Source organism: Ramularia collo-cygni (genome assembly GCF_900074925.1).
Source record: "Ramularia collo-cygni strain URUG2 genome assembly, contig: RCC_scaffold06, whole genome shotgun sequence".
NCBI classification, from domain to species: Eukaryota; Fungi; Ascomycota; class Dothideomycetes; order Mycosphaerellales; family Mycosphaerellaceae; genus Ramularia; species Ramularia collo-cygni.
The window spans coordinates 1,439,085-1,462,622 of NW_019716260.1; the positions used below are offsets into that span (position 1 = coordinate 1,439,085).

At 52.7% G+C, this 23,538-nt stretch overlaps 11 protein-coding genes; 2 read left to right on the top strand and 9 right to left on the bottom strand.

Moving 5' to 3' along the window:
* Nucleotides 1–87: 87 nt before the first annotated feature.
* RCC_04916 (probable RUVB-like protein) lies at nt 88–1,568 on the bottom strand (the record flags this gene model as incomplete). XM_023770192.1 has 2 exons in its annotated part: nt 88–1,500; nt 1,560–1,568. 2 exons carry the CDS (start codon nt 1,566–1,568, stop codon nt 88–90), a joined length of 1,422 nt encoding a protein of 473 aa, XP_023625960.1.
* A 373-nt stretch (nt 1,569–1,941) lies between these two features.
* On the top strand, nt 1,942–3,735 carry RCC_04917 (uncharacterized protein; the record flags this gene model as incomplete). Its single annotated transcript, XM_023770193.1, has 1 exon — nt 1,942–3,735. The coding sequence occupies one exon, from the start codon at nt 1,942–1,944 to the stop codon at nt 3,733–3,735; it is 1,794 nt and encodes a 597-aa protein (XP_023625961.1).
* Nucleotides 3,736–4,338: 603 nt separating this feature from the next.
* RCC_04918 (related to WSS1 Protein involved in sister chromatid separation and segregation) lies at nt 4,339–5,490 on the bottom strand (the record flags this gene model as incomplete). The annotated part of the gene is made up of 1 exon (XM_023770194.1): nt 4,339–5,490. The coding sequence occupies one exon, from the start codon at nt 5,488–5,490 to the stop codon at nt 4,339–4,341; it is 1,152 nt and encodes a 383-aa protein (XP_023625962.1).
* Nucleotides 5,491–6,064: 574 nt separating this feature from the next.
* Nucleotides 6,065–6,676, bottom strand: RCC_04919 (uncharacterized protein; the record flags this gene model as incomplete). XM_023770195.1 has 3 exons in its annotated part: nt 6,065–6,143; nt 6,213–6,501; nt 6,556–6,676. 3 exons carry the CDS (start codon nt 6,674–6,676, stop codon nt 6,065–6,067), a joined length of 489 nt encoding a protein of 162 aa, XP_023625963.1.
* A 918-nt stretch (nt 6,677–7,594) lies between these two features.
* RCC_04920 (related to long-chain-fatty-acid--CoA ligase FAA2) lies at nt 7,595–9,764 on the bottom strand (the record flags this gene model as incomplete). XM_023770196.1 has 2 exons in its annotated part: nt 7,595–7,697; nt 7,759–9,764. 2 exons carry the CDS (start codon nt 9,762–9,764, stop codon nt 7,595–7,597), a joined length of 2,109 nt encoding a protein of 702 aa, XP_023625964.1.
* A 1,190-nt stretch (nt 9,765–10,954) lies between these two features.
* RCC_04921 (probable O-acetylhomoserine (thiol)-lyase) lies at nt 10,955–12,463 on the bottom strand (the record flags this gene model as incomplete). XM_023770197.1 has 3 exons in its annotated part: nt 10,955–11,113; nt 11,168–12,336; nt 12,412–12,463. The coding sequence occupies 3 exons, from the start codon at nt 12,461–12,463 to the stop codon at nt 10,955–10,957; spliced, it is 1,380 nt and encodes a 459-aa protein (XP_023625965.1).
* A 375-nt stretch (nt 12,464–12,838) lies between these two features.
* Nucleotides 12,839–17,248, bottom strand: RCC_04922 (uncharacterized protein; the record flags this gene model as incomplete). XM_023770198.1 has 2 exons in its annotated part: nt 12,839–17,145; nt 17,212–17,248. 2 exons carry the CDS (start codon nt 17,246–17,248, stop codon nt 12,839–12,841), a joined length of 4,344 nt encoding a protein of 1,447 aa, XP_023625966.1.
* A 256-nt stretch (nt 17,249–17,504) lies between these two features.
* Nucleotides 17,505–17,950, top strand: RCC_04923 (related to ubiquinol cytochrome c reductase 8.5 kDa subunit; the record flags this gene model as incomplete). XM_023770199.1 has 3 exons in its annotated part: nt 17,505–17,623; nt 17,677–17,813; nt 17,877–17,950. The coding sequence occupies 3 exons, from the start codon at nt 17,505–17,507 to the stop codon at nt 17,948–17,950; spliced, it is 330 nt and encodes a 109-aa protein (XP_023625967.1).
* A 242-nt stretch (nt 17,951–18,192) lies between these two features.
* RCC_04924 (related to filamentous baseplate protein Ligatin, contains PUA domain) lies at nt 18,193–20,115 on the bottom strand (the record flags this gene model as incomplete). Its single annotated transcript, XM_023770200.1, has 1 exon — nt 18,193–20,115. The coding sequence occupies one exon, from the start codon at nt 20,113–20,115 to the stop codon at nt 18,193–18,195; it is 1,923 nt and encodes a 640-aa protein (XP_023625968.1).
* Nucleotides 20,116–21,029: 914 nt separating this feature from the next.
* On the bottom strand, nt 21,030–21,912 carry RCC_04925 (probable proteasome subunit alpha type 1; the record flags this gene model as incomplete). XM_023770201.1 has 3 exons in its annotated part: nt 21,030–21,644; nt 21,697–21,808; nt 21,875–21,912. The coding sequence occupies 3 exons, from the start codon at nt 21,910–21,912 to the stop codon at nt 21,030–21,032; spliced, it is 765 nt and encodes a 254-aa protein (XP_023625969.1).
* A 925-nt stretch (nt 21,913–22,837) lies between these two features.
* On the bottom strand, nt 22,838–23,472 carry RCC_04926 (probable membrane protein; the record flags this gene model as incomplete). XM_023770202.1 has 3 exons in its annotated part: nt 22,838–22,901; nt 22,962–23,320; nt 23,374–23,472. The coding sequence occupies 3 exons, from the start codon at nt 23,470–23,472 to the stop codon at nt 22,838–22,840; spliced, it is 522 nt and encodes a 173-aa protein (XP_023625970.1).
* Between the last annotated feature and the right edge of the window lie 66 nt (nt 23,473–23,538).

Sequence of the window (23,538 nt, forward strand, 5' to 3'; positions counted from 1 at the left end):
TAATACTATTGCGTCCCTGGTTTTGACCTACATGTGGTACGCCGGTACGCCATGCTCCGTAATTTAACATTGCGCGATCTTGACCTCTCATGACACTTCCATAGCATCACCGTTGCTTGCGCCATTCGCTCCCGCGCCCAGAGTCACGCCGCCGTCCTCCCCAATGAAACGCTTCTCAAACTCCGAGACAAATCTCACACTTCGGCTTGGGTCGTAGAAGAGCTGGAAAGAGCGTTGCACATCGGCAACTTCCACCTCCTTCCCTCTCCTCTTTTGTGATAATAGCTGCGAGGTTGTGATGAGGTTACTGGCATATCTCAATCCTGTCTCCGATCCTATCTTGGTTAAGAGGGCGAGTGCGTCTGGTGAAATGTCAATCTCCTCTTCTTGTGCACGGAGCTTGAGAATCTCCTGAATCTCTTCGCCCTGGTACGGATGTGTCGAGATGATGACGACGCGGTCGAGGAAGTCGAGTGGCAGTCCATGAGGGCTGCGGTAGTTGGTGCCTCGGATCGTTGTGGAGCCTCTGTTTGACGCCATGATCACGATTGGTGCTAGTTCGTCCTCGAGAGCTCGGTTGATGAAGCTGAAGCATTCGATGTCAAGCATGTGTACCTCATCGATGAACAAGACCCCAGGAACAATCTCTGCCTTGCCTTCCTCTTTCCACTCCGCGACCTTGGTGTTGATCTGCTCTCGCACTTCCGACCGAATCTCGCCAGTGTCTCCGGAGAAAAGGGCAAGGAAACCCTGGGTCCGGCTGTTGATGACATCGATCTCGTGGAGCGAGACCGTGTGGACAGTGTCTCGTCGAACCTGCAGCTCTCCATCTGGACATTGGATGAACTTGGCATCCGAGCCAACCGCATCGTAGTCTCGACTTCTCGTGTAGCTTCTGCCCAGTTTTGTGATTCTCCCACTCGCCTTGTCGATGCTGATGATATCTCCCGCCATGACCTTCTCCTTGGTCATACTGTCAATCATACGGGTGCCCATGTCGTAGAGAGTCTCCRTGTCGGTGGTCTTGAGCGTGAGCTTTCCGCTCTTGTTGTTTCCCGTCACTGAWCGGTCAATTTGAATCTCCACCACCTCGCCCTCGATGACCTCACTCTCCTCCCGTATCCGCACTCCAATGGACTTCCGAAATGCCTGCTCCAATGCTTCGGTCTTGCTCATCTCCAAGCTGAAGATCTCTGAGGATGCCAACATGGTGAAGGGCACGTCTTCGCCCAGACCCTTGCTCATGCCTATCGCAATGGCCGTCTTGCCTGTACTTGGAGGGCCAGAGATGAGAACAGCCCGTCCGGCAATCTTGCCTTCCTTGGCCATCTGGAGGATAACGCTGGCGGCCTTGCGCGCCTGCTGCTGGCCAACGAGGCCATCGGCATTGTGTTTGGGCGTGAGGGTGTCGGGTGTAACGCCCAGTCCACGAATGTGCGAATGCGCGGCGATCAGATTGAGTCCTTGACGCTCTTTCGAGTCCGATATTGTGCTAATGGGCTGCGACGGATGTGTCAGTGAGCGTTCGATTGAAGATGTGGTCCGTCGTTCTTGCATACCGCTGCCATTGTAGAGACCCTTGCGCTGGCTGGCGCCTAGTCGTGTGGTCTGTCTTTTAGGTGGTGTGACGGTAATCAGAGGGATGCGATGTGATGCGATGCGATGCGATTGGGGAGGTGTGTTCGTGTGGACGTCCAGATGAAGATGCAATGCAATGGAAAGCGTCGTTCCAACCGATTTCCCTGTCCAAAGCTTCTCGCGGCACGCGTAGAAAGTCCAGAACTTAGTCGGCGATCTGAACCTTGTTACGCAGCTTATTGGACCAGCATCACCACATCAACCTGAACTTTCTCCTCCGCGCTCCACTGCCGGCATTTCGCATTCGCTGCTTTGACCTGGGGAAGCAAAGGCGCGACGCGTGCATTTCCAGGCCCGCCATCGATGTCCTACAGTTATTCCAGCGACCCGCGGCTGAAGCGGCCTGCGAGTAAGTCGCCAGACGCGCATCGCGAACCAAAGCGGTCCGCGACGTTGGGAGTCCGAGATACTTCCCCAGCAGTGGCCAGCAATAATACCATTGCACGCCCAAATGGCGCCGTATCGTCACCGGCCCATGTGGCGACAATGACCAGCAAATCGCAAAATGCATCCATCGTTGATCTCAAGACGCAAATCAATTTGCAGACAATCACAACGATGAGTTTGCAACTTAAATTCGAACACGCTGAGACGCAGGTGAAAACCGCCGAGGCAGACTACCAAAGCCATTCTAATAAGGGACACTTCACCGCATTCCCTGCGATTGAGGAAACCAAGACTGCGGCCGTCGAGAGGGCCAAGCGAGCTTTGAAAGCAGCTCGAGATCCGCTTGAATCCGCTCGTGCTGAGCTGCATCGTTTGACAGAGTCACTCGTGGATTTGGAGCAGTCCGTCAAAGCCCCAACCCAGGATGTAGTATCTCGCGCTGAGTTCGAAGAGCTCAAGGGGTATCTTAATGGCATCAAGGCTGATATAGGCAACGTCACCAAAGACCTCAGCAGCGCGAGAGAATCGATCAATGATTTCAAGGCAAATCAAGATGTTACATCGAGAGCTGTGGAGGATTTCAGGCGCAATATGGACAGCCATGCGATGAACATGAACGCAACTCGTTCCATCCCAGCACTACCTGCCAATATGGACCCGAGCGTAGTTGAGCGACTGGATGTTGTGGAGTCTGACGTGAAGGATCTGGAGGCCGACATCGCGAATGTGAACCAAGTGGTCGCATCATTCGTCATGGAGGCATTAAAGGCGCCTAACGAAGCATTATCCGAGTTAAAGCAAAGTCTGCAAAGCACTCAGAGTTTGCTTGGAGAACTACAACAGGGCCAGCAACAAACAGATGAAAACAAGACGCAACTAAGGGACGCTCTCGGGAAGGTCGTGGACGAGCAGCACACAAATGCAGAGGCGCTGCAGGGTTGTCTTGACCGGCTTGACAAGATAGAGCCTCAACTTGATCAGGCTGCTGGAAAGGGCGAGCTTGTCGTGGTGAAACAGTCACTTGAACAGCTCTCCGAAGCCGTGGAGTCTGTCAAAGCGACTCAAGAGAACGCAATTCTTGCTACCGAGCTTCCAGCAACTAATGGCGCAACTAATGGCGCAACCTCCGGACTCTCATCCTTCCGGCCAGTCCTTGGAGGCAACGACGAAGACGACATAAGCCCTTTCCAATCACGGCCAACGATTCCAGGATCAATACGCAAATTCGACGACAAGGATCTCATGCAGATGAAGCTTGAAATTGAAAGTCTCAAGTTCAAAGTGCAGGACCAGACAAATCGTTACAATAACCTCCTGACGGATCAGCTCGCGCAGAACATGCTGGATAATATGGGCGCAGTTTATCCGAACCTCAAAGAGGCAGAGCGTGTCGCCAAATCTGTGCATGAAATGCACGCTCGACTGGGAATACTGGAGACGAATCTTAACGAAATGAATGCCCGTACAGGGACTATTGCGAACCGCGTTGAACTGGTCGATAATAAGGCTGTGACTGCTCACCAGGCTGCCGGGAAGGACATATCAAAGCTACGAGAAGACCTGACTGTGCTTTCCGGTCGGGTCGATCAGCATACGAAGGATGTTGAGTCCGGGAGAGTAATGCTTCAGGAACACGCTGCGGCGCTTGAGAAGTCGAAGGATGAGTTGGAAGGGGTAAAAAAGTGGATCACCAATCGTGAGGAAGGTTGATGGTAATACCGGTGTGTCATATGGGATTYGAGTATTTAGCGCGGCGCAGGGGATTGTTCTTTGGGTGGGGAATGCTCTACTGTAGTACCCTGGCTGGGTTGTTTGTGCATAGATATCCACATAGGTTCTGCTTCGGGATGGCTGCGGATTGAGAGGGTCTTACGCCACGTTGTATAGTGCATAGCTGAGGAAGAAATTATTGCGGCGAGATCTCGATCTTGACCTGCCTTTTGCAATTGGAAAGGTACGTTGGTGTTGGTAACTTCTCTCGCCGCTGTTTCCTCGGGCTGGTGAGTGAATAACAAGCCGCTACAGGGTTAGGGTTGGGGTAGCGACCACTTCTCTCCCCGTCATTACAGTTCGGTGGTTCTTTATCTGTTCATGTGCTTAATGTCTCCAAGGCGTTTGCATATTTGGAGTTGAGTCTATGGTGAGAGCCTGTGGTCTGCGATTGGATGATTCCGCTGCCCATCTCGGTGGATAAACTTCAATAACATGGGAGCAATGAACCACGCTCAGAAGACCCCAAACCATCGAAAACTCATCGTAGACAAATCCATACATTATGCTTATGCACCTCGCTATAACAGCACTAGGTACCTTCTAGTCCTGCCTGGTAGCGGCATCCTTGGCTCGCTGCTCARACGCTTTAGCATCTTTCTGTTTCCTCATCCTCTCCTCGGCAGCCCTAGCCATAACCTCCCGCCTATCTAAAGGCTCATAGCTAGAACTACCCTGAGCACCATCTCCAGCCGCACCGAGCACATACTCGCCTCCTTCCCAGCCTCCGCCATCGGCTTCGTGATCTTCTATACCCTCGTCATCTGGGTTGAAGAACTCCTCGCCTCCAACAGAATTGCCGCCTCGTCTCCAATCATTCTTCTCCACTTCCGCTTCAATCTCCTTGCACAACTTCCAGAAATTCTGATCGTGGGGCCCCCAGACGTTGTGTGCCAGTTCGTGGCAGAGGGTGTTTCGAATGWCTTTGTAATCACGGTAGCCGTCGTAGGCATCTGTTCGAAGTCGCAACTCAATCACCTCTCCCCTATTCCTGTTCAGCCCAAGCGTTCTAGATTCACGTGTGGTGTGCTCGACCGGATTCATTTCAGTCAAGAGACCAACGGAGAAGCCATGCTTGCGCATCGAGGCTTTGATGCCAGCATCGTCTCGCAATCGCTCCAAGAACCTCAGACTTTTCTCTGGATTCGGCAGGTACGGTAGCGGACGAATAGTATGAAAGGTGTATCGCGCTTCGTCCTGCACCTTCTTCCAGTCTCGACTCTTGTTGGCTTTCACTTTACGCCCGGCATGTAGAGCCGCCCTGCGTCTCTCTATCCGTGCCTTGCGTTCTGAGATGTCGCTTTCCAACTCTTCTACTTCTGCGCTCGTGGCTCCCATGAGCACGACTTTCTTGTCGAGTAATGACTTTACCAGGATGGAAGGGTCCTTGAAAGGCGGCTTCAACAAACCAGTTTTGGGAGTTATTAAGAACTTCTGGTTCGTAGGCGGTATGTGAAGCTCGTCGGCCACCGTATCGGAGAGATCTTGGATGGTGGCCATTTCGTCGTACATGGGGAGCTCGACCGGCTTGTTATGTAGTAGCACAGTGAGTTTGAATACAGGCTCGAGGTCGACTCCATCTTCGATGCCGGAGTGATGATCGTGGGAGCACGCACTCGAACGATCATCGTCAACATCGCTGTGAAGCCGGTCCATCCGTTGTGGAGAAGCGGGATGTGAATCGCAGTCTGACATGTTGAGGATATTGAGAAGACCGAAATGTTGTGTATGAGGTGCAGTACATGTAGTGGATAAGAGATACCTACCTTGTTTCCTTCGCCGTCTCAGGCTGCTATGACAATTGCGTATGGATGTGCCTAGTCGCCACTAGTCGGTCGAAGGTCGTCGAGGAATCGAGTGCTGACAAACGCGGCCCGTTCTTTGACATCCGTCCTTGTCCCGCTCGGCTTGCTACATCACCCACCATTCACCTTTCTTGCACTGCAAATCATGTATCCCGATATTGAAACCCACCCTGGCTCCGGCTCCGAAATACGTGTTTGAGCAAGATGGCGTCGTAGCCTCCAAGATTTCATGGCCGGGGATTGGATAATGGAAAGTCAGACGCACGCCATGAACTTTCATTGCACGAATACGTCCGCGAACCTGGTATCATAAAAAGCAAAAGCACCCCCAATGAGGCCGTCTCCATCTCTGTATCCACATGGCACCGGAATGATTCGGCGCAAAACTGAAGCCATCGTCAGAATAATACACTCTCGACCATTCCCATCTGTCATAGCCTCGCAGGGTTCGAACATGCCTCTACTTAGACTGTTGCAACTGGTCCCGCCTTATGTCCGCGAAGTGCAAGCGCTGAGATCGCCGTTGTGATTGCAAACAAAAGCCTACAAGATTGTCAGCTAATGAAAAAGGGTTTATCCACTGATGGAGAGCTTCAAAGCAGGGAAACTCACCACTCGAAAGCACCAAAGACAGCTGCCGCCTTTGCTGCGCGACAGACGCCTCCAAAACACCCTCTGTTATGGACAAACACGGCGACAGCGATGAAGCCAGCGAACCAGAAGATCATCGTGATTGCGTCTAGACCCAAGACTGCATAGGGATGGTGAACTCTTGCACCCGAAGTCGTGCCAGCCAAGACAAAGTAGATGAGCACGAGAAGTGTCCAGACTGCACAGAAGATGAGGAAGTTGATCTCGCTCGGACTGGAGGCATTCCAATAACCATTCCACCAATGCGCCACTGCAACTGAGGTCAGCATACGACAACCGATCGGTCAAGTATATCTGGACGTACCGTAGCCGGCAAGTCCCAGAACGATGATGGCGAATACACCTTGAACTGCCCGCAGCGCGAGGTGGACGGTCTTGTTGTGGAGGAGACCCATATTGTTCTTATTCTGGTTCGTCGCAGACATTGTAGGTGGAGGCGTAGTTTTGCGACAAGCGCGATTCGCAGATTTCCTCAATTGTTGATCTCGTACTTTTCAGATATGCAAAGGCCGGTTTGGGTAATTTCCACAGGCGAAGGCAGGGATGAGTAGTGGTAGATGGAATGCTACAAGTTCGTCGCGAGCAGACTTAAGAAGTCTTCAAGTATATTTCGGAACAAAGACGGGCAGGCAGGTTGAAAACATGTTTGCAGACGCGCTTGCTCGTGGCGGGTTGCATCGCCAAAGGGCAAGCATGACGTTTCAATGGTATCACTTGATCGCAACTTGCCAAGTTGATGATGCTCGTTCTTGCCGTGGTGGAGGGTTCGTTGCATACCTACCTCAGCCTGTGTAAAAATACATTACCTTATCGTGGACGCTCCATTCGAAACCAAGCCTCACTTGCTTTTGCACAGCAAAGCAGTTGAAAAGCTCAAGTGATTCGCTCAATTCGATCCAAAGTATCCATTGCTAGGTATACCCTCATGCTCCTACTCCCCTGCTCTTCAGGCCTTGCGCAGCTGAAAGCATACGCAAAAGCCAAGCCACTCTGCATCCGCCACGTTGACATGCGTACACACCGAATCTGGGCAGCACAGGCGTGTCAGCAAGTGTGGAGACAAACCTGCAAAGCTCTCAGGCTCATAAACATGGTGGCAAGCATACATACATACATACTCTCCGACGTATGCATCTTGTTTCACTAGCTAGCAAACAATGGAGACCAGGTATATTGGCAAGCAAATCAGCTTTTCCCGCTCCAGCATGAACTCTAGATGGTGAAAAAAATGTTTGTTCCATTGAAATGGTCTGTCTGCTCTTCAAACCTTCTATCCTGCCATTTCCAAGATATAAATTCCAAGATATAATCGCTTTCACTAGAAATGCTCTATGTTTACAAAACTACAACTTGGCTCTTGGTGTGCTCTCCCTGTCGATCTCTGCGTACATTTCGTCGATGAGAGCGCGGTATTTCTTGACGGTCTGAGGGCGCTTGAGTTTCAATCTGTTCATTGCAAAGTTAGTCATGTTGCCCATTGGATCTAGATTCGAGAAAGTAGACTTACGTGGGAGTCAATAGCTCATTCTCAATAGTGAATGGCTCCAGCATCAATCTCACGGCCCGGACATTCTCATAGCTGTTGAACTTGGCCTTCTTGCCAGTCTTTGCCATTTCTCGAAGAACAGCCTTTCGGACCTTTGGTTCCTGAGCGGCCGCTTCCAGGGCGGGAAGATCTGTTGCGCTGATCGTCCTGCCCAAGACGTTGCTGACGAATGGGGCGAAGAAGTCTGGCTGGATGGCGAAGATGGAAACCAAGTTGGCTTGCGAGCTGTCACCGTGGACGTAGCCTCCAGCGAAGAACGGAAGGTTTCCAAGGTACACATTCTCGATTCGTTCAGGCGAGATGTACTCGCCCTGGGCGAGCTTCAGGACGTTCTTGACACGGTCAATCACACGGAGACGTCCGAGCTCGTCGATTGAGCAGACGTCTCCCGTGCGGAACCAGCCATCTTCTGTCATTGCCTTCTTCGTCTCGGCTTCGTTTTTGTAGTACTCGGCGAAGACTGTAGGACCACGGACCAGAAGCTCGCCGCGAGGATGCGGCAGATCGGTCGACAGGTAGTCCATATCGGGAACGTCCATCAAGCAAAGCTCACAGCCAGGAGCAACAGCACCGCAGTTGCCAGAGCTGAAATCACCCTCGAGTTGGGCAGATCCCATGGCATATGTCTCCGTCAAGCCATAACCCTGAGCGACGATGTTGCCGAACACAACCCGCAAGAATTGATGAAGCGTTGGATCCAATGGTGCTGATCCGGAGATCATGCTCTTCGCACGTTCCAACCCGAGCGCAGCCGCCACCTTCTTGGACCAGATGCGGTCGTAGAAGAAGTGCTTGTTCGTCGCCTTCTTGGGGTCCGACTGAAGCAGAGTTGCGGTCTTGGTAGACACAATGTGACGAGACAAAGCACCCTTGAAACCGCTTGCTTCAATAGTCGAGGCCTTGATCGCGCCTCCGAAGCGGTTGTACAATCTCGGGACACTGGTGAAGCTGGTTGGGCGGAGCAGCTTGAAGTCGTCCACCAGCTCGAGGATGTTGCCATGGAAGTATCCAATGGCGGATCCTGCCCAAAGCGCAGTGTGCTCCGTCACTCGCTGGAAGATGTGGGCCAGGGGAAGATACGAGACCATGACATCGGTCTCTGTAGCGTTGAACAGGCCCAGCGAGGATGAAGTTGCGGCTACAGCATTGGAGTGCAGCAGCTTGACACCCTTGGGGTTGCCGGTGGTGCCTGACGTGTAGTTGATCGTGATGATGTCGTCGGGCCGTGGCGGGTGGTATGGTCGGGGAGTCTTCTCGCCGATCAATTCGACGTCACGCATTTCATGGATTTGGATCCCGTGCTGCTGTGCGAGAGCATTGAGGATGTCCTTCTTAGAGGTGCCTGGCAACTCACCCTCAGTCGACAGCGGGTCCAAAGAGACGATGAGTTTGAGCGAGGGACACCGGGGAGCAAGCTTCACCAGCGTAGCGATGTGCGAGACCGAGGCGCAGACGGTTGACAAATTCGCATGGTTAATGATATATTCACAAGCGTCTGGACCGAGGGTGTCGTAGAGGGACACACTGAACAGCGACTGCGACATGCAGGCCAAGTCTGTGATTTGCCATTCCGGACGATTCTGGCACCACAGCCCAATACCATATCCTCGACCCTGGATACCAATCTGCTCGTTCAGCGCCACGAGACCCACGCCGAAGTTGGCTCTCCGCTGGCGCACTTGAGTATATGTCTGCCACTCATATTTGCCCCATGATTGGGTGGCTGCGTTGTATGGTCTATGTCCCAGGCACTTGTTTCTCGGGAACTGTTCCGCTGCCTGCTCAAAGAACTCGTGGGCCGTGGTGACGACGGGGTCGAGAGAGTGTAGAGGGCCGTCCTTGAATCTCCAGTGCCGGTAAACCGCGCTTCGTCCCGATTTCTGGCTGCCTGGGACGGGCACGGAATAGGCGGCACCTGGTGGAGGTGGAACGCTGAGTTGCTGCGACTTGGCGATTGCAACCGACATCTTGTTCGGCGCTGCTACTGTTCACGGTTCGTAATGTGTTTTACGCGATGCACGCTACAGGTCGGTCGGCCGCGACGGAGAAGATGCTGCGCTTCCTAGATCCGGGGTAGTGGAGGAATCACTAGGAATGTAAGGAGAAAGAGGGAGAGAGGGAGAGAGGGAGAGACAGAGGACAGTCCCGCGGTGGTGGTGGTGAGAGATGGGTTAAAGGACGGCATGCATGCCTGTCTATGGCAAATGCGCCGGCGGTCGGAAACATCACGAGCTTCCACAAAGATACCGAGGCTCGCTCGCGCCGAATGTGTCTTTAATTTTCACCGCGGGCATGGCATAACGTACGTAAGGCGGACATGGGTACCAAGGCTTGGAAATGCCTTTATCGTTTATTCATATACGAGGAACCTCCTATTCACCAGCAACATCCATCATTTGAGTGGTGTTGATCAGCCCTTTCACTGCTCGGAACGATGTACCGACGACTTTCACATGCCATGACACGGATACCTAGGTACATCGATACACCACGCTTGCCGCGTGACACCAAGGACCCGAGGAAACCTAATCTGCAACCCAGAATCGAGTTCTTCTTCATCGTCTTCTTTTCATCTACCCTGACCCCTTCCTTGGTACCATGGTACGCAGAATAGAACTACCTACATTGAGTCACCATCCATCATTTCCATACCCGGTCGTGCGATTATGATCGTGCATGCACCATCTCATTGCTGTGCTGTTTCATTGACGCTGACGTCGTCGCCGCCACCGCCGTGATTCGAATCTTAGGTTGTGTCGTCTCCGCAAACTCGACGACCGCTTTCAGAACCTGCGAGTTCACGCATTCCGCTTTCGACGCCTACGGTATGTCTGCTAAGACGGTAAGCGAAGTCACTTGCGTGTCTGAAATCGCGTATTGGAGCTTCATTACCTATGAAGATTCCGAGAAAAGAGAGCTTTGCACTCCTCTCATACACATCGACGCTCGTATCATATAGGCATCCAGTTTTTACCACTGTAGATTTGCTCGAGGAACGCAAAGCGAGACTTGCGCGTGAAATGTGTGAGGAAAGTTGGCGAGAAAAATGTTCGACTCATTTATCCTGAAGTATGATTTTGCTTAGATCTTAACCTGCCCCAGTCAACCTCAGTCCTACGGGTATATAGCTTGTCTTCCTTTTGATTCCTTTCATTAATCATACGGTTGGGTTTGTTGGAGCGCTCGCATCACCAGTGACCTCGCTGTTGTCTGCACCCTTCTCATCCGGCTTGGTAGCAGCGCCTTGGAAGGACTGCACGAAATCGGCAATGATGTCGTCGATGTGCTCAGTACCAACCGAGATACGGATGAGATCCTGAAAAGTCGTTAGCTCATGGACACTCACAGGTGGGGAGTCAATCGAACATACCTCAGTCACACCACTGTTGATCTTCTCCTCATCGCTAAGCTGCTCGTGGGTAGTAGTCCAAGGGTGGATGGCGAGGGTCTTGGAGTCTCCGACATTGGCCAAGTTTGAGATGAGCTTGAAGCCGTCGACAACCTGGCTACCAGCGGTCTGGCCGCCCTTGACACCAAACGACAAAACTCCACCGAAGCCTCGTGGAAGGTACTTCTTGGCGAGCTCGTGGCTCTTGTGGCTTGCCAATCCGGGGTAGCTGACCCAAGCAACGTTCTCGTTGCTCTCCAGCCATTTCGCAAGAGCCATGGCGTTCTGTGCGTGTCGCTCGCAGCGCAAGCTGAGAGTCTCGATTCCGAGGATCAACTGCTGTGCTGCGAATGGGTTCAAAGCCGCTCCCAAATCACGGAGGATCTCAACTCGCAGACGAATGATGTACGTAATGGCGCCAAAGGTGTCGAAGAACTTCAGGCCATGGTAGCCGTCTGAGGGCTCAGTCATCTGAGGAAATCGCTTGCGTGCGTCTGCGGTGCCCCAGTCGAACTTGCCGGCATCCACAATGACCCCTCCAATGGTTGTGCCGTGTCCTCCGATCCACTTGGTCGCACTGTGCACGACAATATCCGCACCGTGGTCGATGGGACGAATGAAGTAGCCACCGGCTCCAAAGGTGTTATCGACGATCACAGGGATTCCAAAATCGTGGGCTATTTTGGCAATGGCTTCGAGGTCTGGAACGTTGTATCTGGGGTTGCCAATGCTTTCCAGGTAGACAGCCTTTGTCTTCTCATCGAACAGTTTCTTGAAGTCCTCAGGGTTGTCGCCGTTGACAAACTTGGTGGTTATCCCCAGGCGRGGCATAAATACCTTCAATTGGTTGTATGTGCCTCCGTAGAGGTTGGAAGTAGACACAATGTTGTCTCCGGCATGTGCGAGAGCAGCAATGGCCATGAACTGCGCAGCTTGGCCGGATGAAGTGGCCAGAGCAGCAACACCGCCTTCAAGAGCGGCCACCCGCTTCTCAAGAACATCAACCGTTGGGTTCATGATTCTGGAGTAGATGTTGCCAAACTCCTTGAGACCAAACAGCCTCGCGCCGTGGGCCGAGTCATTGAAGGTATATGATGTCGTCGCGTAGATTRGAACTGCTCGGGAGTGGGTGGTTGGATCAGGCTCCTGACCTATACAGAGTGAATAGGTCAGCTTCTATTAGGTGTAAAAAATGCGTTCATGCGTGTGCGTTTGTGCAGTCCTACCAGCATGGAGCTGCAAAGTCTCGAACCTCTGAGGTGCAGCTTGGTCCGCCATTGTGAGTGCTATGGCTTGTAATGTGAGTGAGGAGGCGAAGAAGATGCTAACAATATACCGTACGATGAGGAAGACGAGGGAAGACGATGTGAAATCGTTGGAAGATTTGTTGATTTTCGTTCAAGCTCCAAGCTGTCCATTCGCGTTATGATGATGAATGGCGTGCTTGCGGGGTCTATCGATTAGCCCCGCTATACATAAACTCTAGACGATAATTTGTCCTGATCGTCCTGACCAGCTCACGGTTCGAGGAGAAACACGGGCTTAGGCCATACTCTAGCCGGTATCGTCCTGCTTGAGGTGGTCAGGAGGTCGCGGTTCTGCCCAAGTCCATACCCGCCAGACCGGTGACTGTAATGCTGGACATCAATGTTTTCATACTACCTGGTTCGTCGATGCTGTTCCAGGCCTAGACACAGTCTCCAAACCAGATGTTGCAGCTTCAGCAATTTCAACTCTCGAAGCTCGCGCATCTCGCACGACCTGGATCAATTGACCAGCGCTCTCATAGTGTGTTTCGCAGGATACCGAAACCGCATCTGTGCCTTGGCCGCCACCGTCTGAATCTGAGGGAGGCTGCTGAACTTCAACCACCGGAAGTGCATGGCAACCGAGGCGAATTGGCACCAAGATAATGTTGATGGTCTGCACACCATCGTCGTGCAGATTGAAGTGATGGCGCCTCTGACCACCCAATAGCCATGCATCTGCATCTGCTCCAATGTCGAGTACGAAGGTGGATTGAGCTTGCCCATCTCCGTGAATTCTGACGCTTGGAACATTGGGAAATATGCTCTTCGCACTCCACTGTTTCGTAGAGCGAACATGCAGGGTCGCATGAATGGGCTCCCCAATCTTGGCCATGACTGGACGACCTGGGTCGACCGCGGGTTGCAAGTCGGCGAGTTTTAAAGAAGCACTGAAGACTGCGTCCACGTTTGGAACGTCGACGGATATTGTTATATGTTGTGCAGGAACTTCGGCGGAGGCACCATCCGCTATTGTCAACGTCGTGTGATCCGCGTGCCAGTCCCGTAGCCAAGACAGAACCGTATGGCGTACTTCGCTGTGGAGCGTTCCCACCAGTTCCTCCCATCCTATGGCATCGAAAGATGGCAGTCTGGCCTCACCAATAACCATGGCCAATTCCAGATCCGCACTTTGCAAGGAACGTCGAAATCTGCTCAACAACAGTGGCGTGAGCAAATGATGCAGCGCAGCGAATGCGCTGTGCTTTAGGTCCTCGGAAAACGCGATCCGAAGATAATGCGTGAGCAGCTCATCGGAGGGGAGGTAAGTGACCTCCAGCGCAAGAGCTGCATCGCGTTTCAGTACTTCTTGCTTCGCCATGGGTTTACGTGTAATCTTGTACACCAAGTTCACGGGCTGTGATGAGTAGACATCTAAAGGGACCGGCAAGTGTGGGGGCGCCTCAACCGCGTATACAGGCGAGTCCTTGAGCTGGGCATCCAGTACCGAGAAGGGAATCGCAGTGGTTGTGCGGACCGTAAAGTTTGAGTAAAGCGTGTTGATGTGAAACAGATCGTTGACATCGACGTCCAGAGTCAGCTCGTTGGAAAGCGCGGCTGAATGAAGGAAGGCGAAGGCGCCTYCATCCGTCCGGTAATGGATCTCAAGGCGGACCGCAATGTCCCTGTTAGCGTGCTCGACGGTATACGGTATCAACACCCGAGCCGTTTCAGCGGCCCTGAGCGATCCCAGATTGACTTGCCCAATTTTGCCATCCGCGAGAGGAGCACGATCTATCCCGCTTAATGTTGCATCTGCGACGTAGAGACGTAGTCCTGCGGATGTGGGCTTGAGTCGTACTTCAAGTGACTCGATGCTGTTTCGACCCGCATTGAGCAAAACTTCAAGATGTCTAGGCTTGTCGATATGGACATTGCACGATCTTTTGAGTTCGGCAACGAAACCGTGCTCCGAAGGGTACAGAAAGACAAAAGGTGGGACTTTTGATGGAGCGATGACAGTGACGGTAGATGGCACGACTCCGGTGAATCCAAGAGGCGTCGGTGCGGGTTCTGGCCGCAACTCCTCCACAAAACGAAGCTTCTGAGCACCGAGCTCAATCTTGTCGACGAGAAAGGCTCCAGTTGTAACGACTGTGCCCTGGAGTTTCAACTTGTTCCTTCCTGACGCAATTTTGAAGGGCTGAGTGTTTGTCACCGAGACGACCAACGTCGGATCATCGACGCCGACAAGACGGACTAGGGCTTCATCGAATTCTATCTCACCATCCAAGACATGAGTGAGGTCCAGAGAGAGGTTGAATCCATCCGCGTGCTCATGAAGGACCTCTTGATTGAGATGCACGTCCTCGAAGAATCGCCGGATAGGTTGCGTATCTTCCTCTTTCAGGCCCGACGACGCTGCGATTGCGTCTAGCCATAGGGCGTTCGGGTCTGGCCCCTTGGCAGTCGATTCGTGGTGAGGCCAACGAGCTGCGCGTTGTTTTCGCTTTGCAACGCTTTTGGTGATCAACGCCAGTGCAACTCGTATGTAATCTTCCCTGCGCTCAAGTTGTTTCAAACATGTGCAATAAGTGCTCAGCACCTCTATCTCCATCGTATCCCAGCTATCCTGCGAAGACAGATCAACGATACGCTGGAAGTAAGCTGCAGCGGCGGTGTTATCTTGCTGTTGATACTTTAGCGCCGCGAGATCTACTGTAAGTCGCTCGGCAGTCTTCTTTTGAGTCGCGGCCAAATAGTGCCGAATGGCGTCGGTTGTCAAATCCTCATAGTTGCCTTGAAACGCCTTTTGAGAGTGAAGGGCGACCTTGAGAGTTGGACCTAGCCCATCCATCGTCGATGAATCAATGCTGGAAGCACCGGTCGCATTGTCGTGATTCTTCACCTCGCCTCGTCCACGGTTGGCGGCTGACCACCCGGCATACCATTGGTGATGCGCCGCGAGCTGTTCCAACATCTTGCGCCGCATCATCACGAGCTCAGCTCGATATGTGGCAAGCTCAGCTTGACCAGGTAATCCGAATRGCTTGTTTGAGCCTAGTCCTGACCGCGACGGAGGCCGGTCGCCCTGTGTCTTTGGCCGCATCATTGGGTTCATGGGCTCTAGTGAGTCGTGCTTCGTGCCCGGCAAGCTAGCAGATCTTTGCGGGTGTGAGTTGGCGCCCATCCCTGAGCTCAGATCGAGCCGCTTTGGTATGCCGTTAGGTGCTGGGCGAGGCTGTGGATAATCCTGCCTGGTTGCATCCAAAAACGCCGGCGCAGCTGTCTCTTCCAGAACCTGACCAGCTACAGCCCACGTCCAGGAGCTTACGATACGTTCAATTTCAATCTTCGAGATAGAAGACCCGCTTGCAGCCTGGCCATTTGAGAGGTCGTGCCTCAGAGCTCTTGCAGCAATGTGAATGAACGTTGAGGCCCGCCAACACACCTCGGATGTCAGCACCAGGTCCTCTCCACCATCTCTCCCAGGATTCGCACCTAGCTCATCACGCGATGATTTTGCATTGGCTAGCCGCAGGATCAAGGCCTTCTGCCTGTGGTAGAGGTAGCACATGAAATCAAAAACAGAAATGTCGCTTCGCAAGATCCGCTCCCGGTAGTCCTTGCTGAAAAGCGTCGCTGCGTCGTTCGTCGTAAAGTCGTTTTCGCCATTAGTACGCGCCCCAGTGATGCGATCCTTCACATCGTCAGTGTAGGGTGCAAATGAGGTCGCTGTGCCGGTAGCCTTTCCCTCAGCTATTTCCCGACATACAGTTTCCAGACCAAGCGATAATTCGTCGTAGATGGCCAGAGCATCCTCCACCAAGCCGATACTTTCCAGTGCTTTAGCCAACCCCTCTTTGTGGATGAAGAATGTGCAGAAATTGAAGCCCGGCAGAGACCGACGAGCCTCTTGCTCGGCGATGTCTGCCTCGTATTGGCGCACCCGTCGATCAAATGGTTCCAAAATGAGTATCTTGAACTTTGCGATGAGGTCATGCCATGCATTCTCGCGTTCCTGCGCGGTCTCTTCCAGCGTCGTTGCAGCAGCAGGGGTCGGTATCAAGTCGGCGGGCATCTGTTCCTTGACCAGCCGAATCTGCGTCACGCGGTCCTTGGCCGTCTTTCCTGTCTCGTTGAAATCTGCCCGAAGTCTGTCGAGGACCGTGCGATTGCTCTGACCCGGCCACTTGGTCCCTCCTTTGCGCTCCTTCAGCTCATCAGGATCACTCGCGCTTTCCCGCCATCGCGGCTCACTGGCAGCGATCGTGTCCGGTATAACCACATGTAGGATCAACCATTCGCAAGCATCATGGTCCACTCGGGTTCCCTCTGGAACAACACTCTCCTTCAGCCATTCGCGGATCTTGTGACGATCATTCTCCTTGTAAGCCTCCTTGTCATCGCAGCGCAAAAGGTATATCTTCAAGTATGGAGTGGTCTTGAAGCCGGGGATCTGGTGTCTCCTCTCCTTTGCATTTTTGCCACTACGAACAATGTCCAGACTGTCTGGCCCATTGGAATCGGCACGCGAGAGCTGCGGCTTGAGAATGCTCTGAGTGGCCTTGTCTGGCACGAAGTCGAGGTGGAGTGATCTGATCTGGCGCAAAGGACGAGGCGGTGACTGCCAGTTGAGGTTTCGCAATGGCAGACGGGAGGCTAAATCACGCGAGACAATTGGAAATACTCCGGATGGGTCATGATACTCCACTGTAGTGCAATCTTAGCGATGCGCTCTCTTGTACGTCGTACCGTCGACAAATCATGGCCACGCACCTGTGACCTTGCTGGAGCTCTGGGAGGTGCTGTCCATATCCACTCCCGGCCAGCTTGTTATGCTGCATCGCGCTTATGAGCAGTGCGATAGTATGCGCATGAAATCTACGGCAGTGACCATGTGGGCTGGTGGTGTTGTGTTATTGGTATTTCAAGTTTGCATGTGCTTCCGAGAGGAGTGGAGGTGCGGTGTTCATCGGCCGATTTGGCGATCGAATTGTCGGAGCTTCACCACTTCAATGTTACTTCACTGTTTGCTTTACCATTGACATCACCCTCGACCACACACAATCATGCAGCCAACCCTACTACGACGATCCGGCGGATACCTGGGAAACTCAGGGAAGAATGGTATCCAGCCGTGGAAGCAGCCTGTGAGCTACGAGACCTTCCGTAGCAAGTACGGACCGCAGTAGGTAGCACGGTCTTGAGCCTATCGCGCATGGCATTAAACGTGTTATACAGATACAAGGCCGCGATGCACGTCGGTGGCATGGACAAGCAATTCTTGGTCCGGGCTGGCTATCTCGCGGCAGGATTCGGCGCATCTGCTGGCGTTTTCCTCATCTTTTTCTTCGATGGCCTTCCTCGTCTCCAGAAAGGTATGGACTCTTTCACGCTTGAGTCTCCGCACTCAGGTTACTGACCACTATACTTCTTCACAGATGTCCTTGGAAAGATTCCCTTCCTCAGCCAATTTTATAACAAGGAGATCGCGCCCGAAGACAACCCATTCTAGATGCGACCCGAGGCGAGAGCATGGGTAGAATCTACTGTAAATAACAGCGAGGCGATTGTACTCTAGAGACAGCAGAAAGGATACCACACTATCTCCCACTTGTTGCATACGAACGGTAGGTATGCTTCGTGGCCCAAATCACGTGACGTCGCCTGCCGCGGCCGTATCAGAGCGGAGTGACTTTGGCGTCACGGATCCTTCTTCGTCAGGACAGCGGCTTCGCCAGGACTCAGTGTCTCTATCTACCTCTTCTTTCCCTTCGTCTTGTCCAGCACTTCTATCCACCGCTTATCCACACCTCTCTTTTCCAGAGCCTTCACCACAGCATCCTTCTGAGGGCCCTGAATCATAACCTCCATGACCTCCCTCTCGTTCTTCTTCGCCGCACCCGCAAGCGGCTCCACGCTTGTACTACCCGCACACACTTTTCTCAACTCATCAGCCAGAGGTCGGGCATTGATATGATACGCTTCCAGACCCGAGACTTTCGTCACTGTCTTGTTGCCACTGCGAGTCTCGAGCGTGATGTGGATCTTAGGCGGCGTTCCGCTTTTCGCCTTCACGCTGTGTGGGTCCGCACCATTTCGTAAAATGGCATATGAGGTTGCCATGGCCTTGAGAACCCGGTCTATCAAGGCGTCTCGCGGCACGGTACCTTTGGCCAGGACTTCCTTGTCGAGAGAGCCGGAGCCATCGAATACGGAATTTGYTAGGGTGGGRTTGAGTGTTGCCAATCGTTTGTTGGTTTCTGAGACGAGCTTCTCAGATTCGAGATATGCAGTCACCATCTCTCGGACCTCTGGCGGAGTGTAGAGCGATTTGCTGCCAGGAACTGCGTCGAAGAGCGGTTGGAGCTTTGCGGTGGGTCTAAAGTATGAGACTACTTGTAGTTTCTGGCCGAGGGCCTCATCTCCAGCGTCGATCTTGTCAATCTCTCCCCTTCCTTGGGCTGCACCGCCTGCTGTCTCCTTCTTCGGCAGCCTGTAGGGCTTAAAATTGACAATCGCAGCATCACCGAAGTCGATATCGGTGATGACTACCTCGTTCCCGTCCTTGTCCTTGCATTTGAGAATCTTCAACTTGTCTAGGCTTTTCACGAACTTCTTGATGTTCTTCCAGGATGTCTTCTTGATCTGCAGCTGTTGACTTTGCTCTGGTGTGAAAGCTGGGAGGAACGGTTGAACCAACGTCGACATGGTGAATGACTGTGATAGGGGAAAGACCAGACCGTGATTGGGCACGTTCGGATTCGTGGTTTTATGTGTGTGTACTCCATAGATGAAGGCATTCCGGAAGGAATCGTCGATCTCGAGTTGTGTGAAAGTTGTGCTTGCATCAGACTCGCCGGGAGCGTCCTCGGTGGCATTCTTTCCAGTCGCATTGGACTGGTGTCCAATTTCAAGGGACACTCCCCCATTGTTGTCCTGATCATCCTCCAATGTGAGGGCCTCTGTCTTGTCCACCAGCCCTCGTTCTTCTAGGACTTTTGCCCATCCTTCAACCTCTTCAGGCGGTTGCTGACCAGGTGTACTCTTGAGGCTGAAGCTCCATAGCTCATCGCCGGACCAGTGCAAATTCTCCACAGCATGGCCCTTTGCGCCCTGGACCTTTCCCAGCGCACAGACATCAATTTCACAGGTGCCGACAGCCATCGGCACGGTTGGCCTCTCTGTACTCGCAATTCCTACGACCATGCCCTTCCTTGCTGCTGGTGGAAATGGTGGTCCTGCAGCCAGGCCTGGTGTCATGAGATCGGCTCCTCCCTGTAACTTTTGCATCACAAATTCGTGAGTGTGAAGAAGAGGCACAATTCCCGGATTCCTCCATAGCGTGTAAACAGTAGGGTACATCTTCCCTCGTCTCTCGAACCACAGCACTCGAGCTTCCTGTCCATCCTGACTGCCAACGTAAACCGTCCCGTTCACTAGCTGCAACTCAGGTCCATGTGTTGTTGTGAAGCGTGCAGACTGCACGTTATCCGGAAGCAATGCATTTCGCAGGCCTGTGCGTGCTACAGTCGCATCCGCTTTCTGTTCTGGCGTCTGATCGTCCGAGGGCTGTTGAAGGTCGAGTTCGTAGTCCTGAATGATCTGGTCTGCTAATTTTCGTCGCTCTGACGATTTCAGATTGGCTAATGGCTTGATGTTCGGTTTCTTCTTGAACATCGCGCAAAAAGGGAGTACGCTGTCGTCTCAAGGTGAAGTTGGAAACAGAAGATGAATGGAAGATGAACGCGGAGTAGAGTCACAGGTCGGCGTTTGAGACGGAGCTCTTTGACGAATGACGTAACGAGCACATGAAAGCCCAAGCCCAAGCCCAGGCCCGAGCCCGATTCACTCACTTACTCTCTTCAAAATGTCAACACATGCAAATGCGTCTAGTCTATCAGATAGCATCGAAGACCTGTGCAGATATCGAAGCAATCTACTAGCTCAGCCATCTTCAATGGTCGTTTTCTCTCTTGTTCAACATGAGTGCCTCCCGAAAGTGTCTTCCTGACTCCAGAGCTGATCGAAGACGGAAGCTATTCCTGGTCACTCCAGCCCACAACGAAATGATTCTCTCCTTGTCTTTCCAATAAAGAAGGCGGGCTCATGCCCAAATCAACACTGAGTCTGTTGACAGCTCTATGGCAAAGCACCCTGCTTCAGGAGAGGACATGGCTGACAGCAGCGTTTCTTGCAATGAGAGAGTCGGCCTAGAACAGAAGTATTCAATAGGTACTCGCTTCCTGAAACGAGTAGCGCTGTGGGAGATTTGACATGCGATAGAGCAAGATTGTACAGAATGAAAGCATTAACTCACAATGAGGCTCTTGTACATTCCACCCAGGATTTGCAACGGCTTGCTCTCAACATCACAGCGTCCGTATTCTGAGCAGTGCGGGAATTCCCTCGATTATGTTGTCAGACAATCATTGTCCCCCTAGCTCGCTCACCATGAACGGCAAGATGGTATTGAGAGGTATGCTTCGTCATCTCATAAGCATCCGCATTCAATATACATGCCCTGTTTGATCTTTTCACCAGTCCGGAACGCCTCGCCATGCCAGAGTGCCATTCATTCAGGTGCCAGCTCATCATGAGTCAACCTCCATGCTCTCGGTACCTTCGCCGCCCTCTGGCTTATTCTCAAACGTTGTCTCCAACCAGCTCGCAATCTCCTGTCCTTCGTACAATTTGAAGTTCTCGTCCACGCCACTGATGCCTATGCTTGTGTTGTCGATGGTCAACTCCTTGTCCTGGCTTAAGCTGTCCTTCAACGCCCGCAATGCGTGCTTGATCAGCTCCTCCCGGCTCGAGCCCTCGAATTCATCCAGATTCCGCTCAAGGTAGGTGCGTGCCATCTGCGAGCGTGCACCAATGCCACATGCGACCATCTCCTGTGTGACACCGCTGGGCTGGAACTCGAAGAGATGAGGACCCTTCGCATCGACGCCCGCAATCAGGAGACCGACACCATACGGCCGCTTACCGTAATGTTGAGTGTTGGTCTGCGCACGGTCGCCGATGCGGGATGTGATTTCGGAGAGAAGAATGGGTCGGTCGTAGGTGAGGCGCGAGGCGAGCGACTGCTGTTTCATGAAGTTGGAAAGCACGCGGGCGTCAGATGCAAGGCCGGCGAGGCCCAATCCATAGTGCGTGTCGATTGGGATGATCTTGCGCTGGTAGGATGATAGCTCTTCCGCGTTGCGCTGAGAAGTGTCAATATGTGTGCTAGTTTTACCAGCAATGGAGATGGAATACCTTCAGGGCGGCGAGCACGGCGTGTGTCTTGCTGACAATGCCCACGACGACGGAACCTTGCTTCACGGCTTCTTGTGCGTATTCGACCTGGAAGATGCGACCCTGCGGAGAGCTGTGCTGGTCAGCGAAACATTCATGCGGCCATCGTTGAACAGAGCTGCCGGAGGTGGAAGCTTACAATGTCACCGAGTCGTTGTCGTAATTGTTGCGAAACATGGTGGACGGTCAATTGAGAGGTCGTTGTTGTGTGATGGCGTCTCTATGGGTGTGGAAGAAACGGGGAAACGCGGTGATGTGATTGATCGATTGAAGGTGATGATGGAAGATAGATGCGCGTGTTTAGCTGTCGCCTTGTGAGCTAGCTTTACGGGCCAGTGGCTGACTTCTCGAATCTCGCATTCCATTTCTGATTTACCACACCCAYCTACACACTCAACAGACAAGCACGATGTTCGGCGGACGTACGTACATCTCTACATATCATGTGAACCATCTAACTCTTCGCAGCACCACCACCCCCTTCTGCGGACGAATTGAGGCAACAAGAGGCTGTGGCTACTCAGACAATTTACAGCATGGTTGGCGCATGTTTCCTTCTATACATCTGTAGGCACGACCTAAAATCACATTTACGTGTGTGTACTGATGAATATCGCAGCTCCATTTGCCGTCGATGCCGTCAAGAAGCTCGTTTAAGCCAAGAATCTCATGCGGTGACACGATGATCAGAACGAGTTGGGAGTGCTGTATGATACTGTACGAAGTGGGAAAAGAACAGCGATGCACGTATGGCGCAGGGCGTTGTGTGAATGATACCAGGCTACAAATTCTGCCGTTCTGAGCCTGCAAGGCTGCTGTACCATACCATACATACCACACCCACGAAGGCGYGGGAACATTGAAAGAACATACGAGAGCTGTTGTCCTTGCCATGTCTCCAAGGCCTCCATATCATACATGTATAATGGCTAACACAGCGATTTTGCCGGGACTGAGGGCTCTCTCTCGTAACCAGAACGAGGCTGCGAGGATGTGGGTAGGTAGTCGTAAATGTGACCTCTTTCAAGACTCTCATACAGCTAGCATCGCGTCGTCCGGGCATATCCAGCCGCTATTCATATCCGCTTAAACAGGAGCCATCTCAGAGGGCCAGGTTGTATGCATAATCGTCCTCCATGTTCTGGCTTATCCAGAGCACCACCGAGCTGCTCACAACATTAGTATTTGGCCTGCCTAACATCTGCACTCTCCGTCTCAAAACGTACCTCAACATTACCAGCGCATTCGCAACCAAATTTGATGTTCCAAACCAGAGGGTCATCCCCGAAGCGCCCTTGATGACATACTTCAGCACCATTACACACGTTCCACCCGCCAGTCCTCCAGCCATAGCAGCAAAGCCCAGGAACAAAATGACCCTCGCCTTCCAAGCAACACCGTCCCCAGAATACGCGAACGAGTCGCCCGTCAGCCGGCTCTTGTCGATGCTGTTGATTATGATCATCCCTACGAAGGAGCAGATGCCTGGGATCCAATCGACGAAGTTCATATGTAGGTCGGCGCCATTCAGCCGTGAATTACTGTATACGGCTGAATCGATGAGGATGAAGAGGGCTATGCTGAACTGCGCCGGGGTTAGTTGTGGTGTTTGCGCCGCAGTGAGAAGTTATGCCATACTAGTGCCCCGGATAGGTAGATGCCTGCGCTGCGAGTGGTTGCGCTGTTCAGCCATTCTGGTCTTGGGAATTGTAGGCGGAAGAGTCGATCGCCAGACATTGTGGACGTCGTGGCGGGTGTCTGTTAGTTCGATTGTGAAGTGGCCAAAGATGGTTGTCGCGTGAG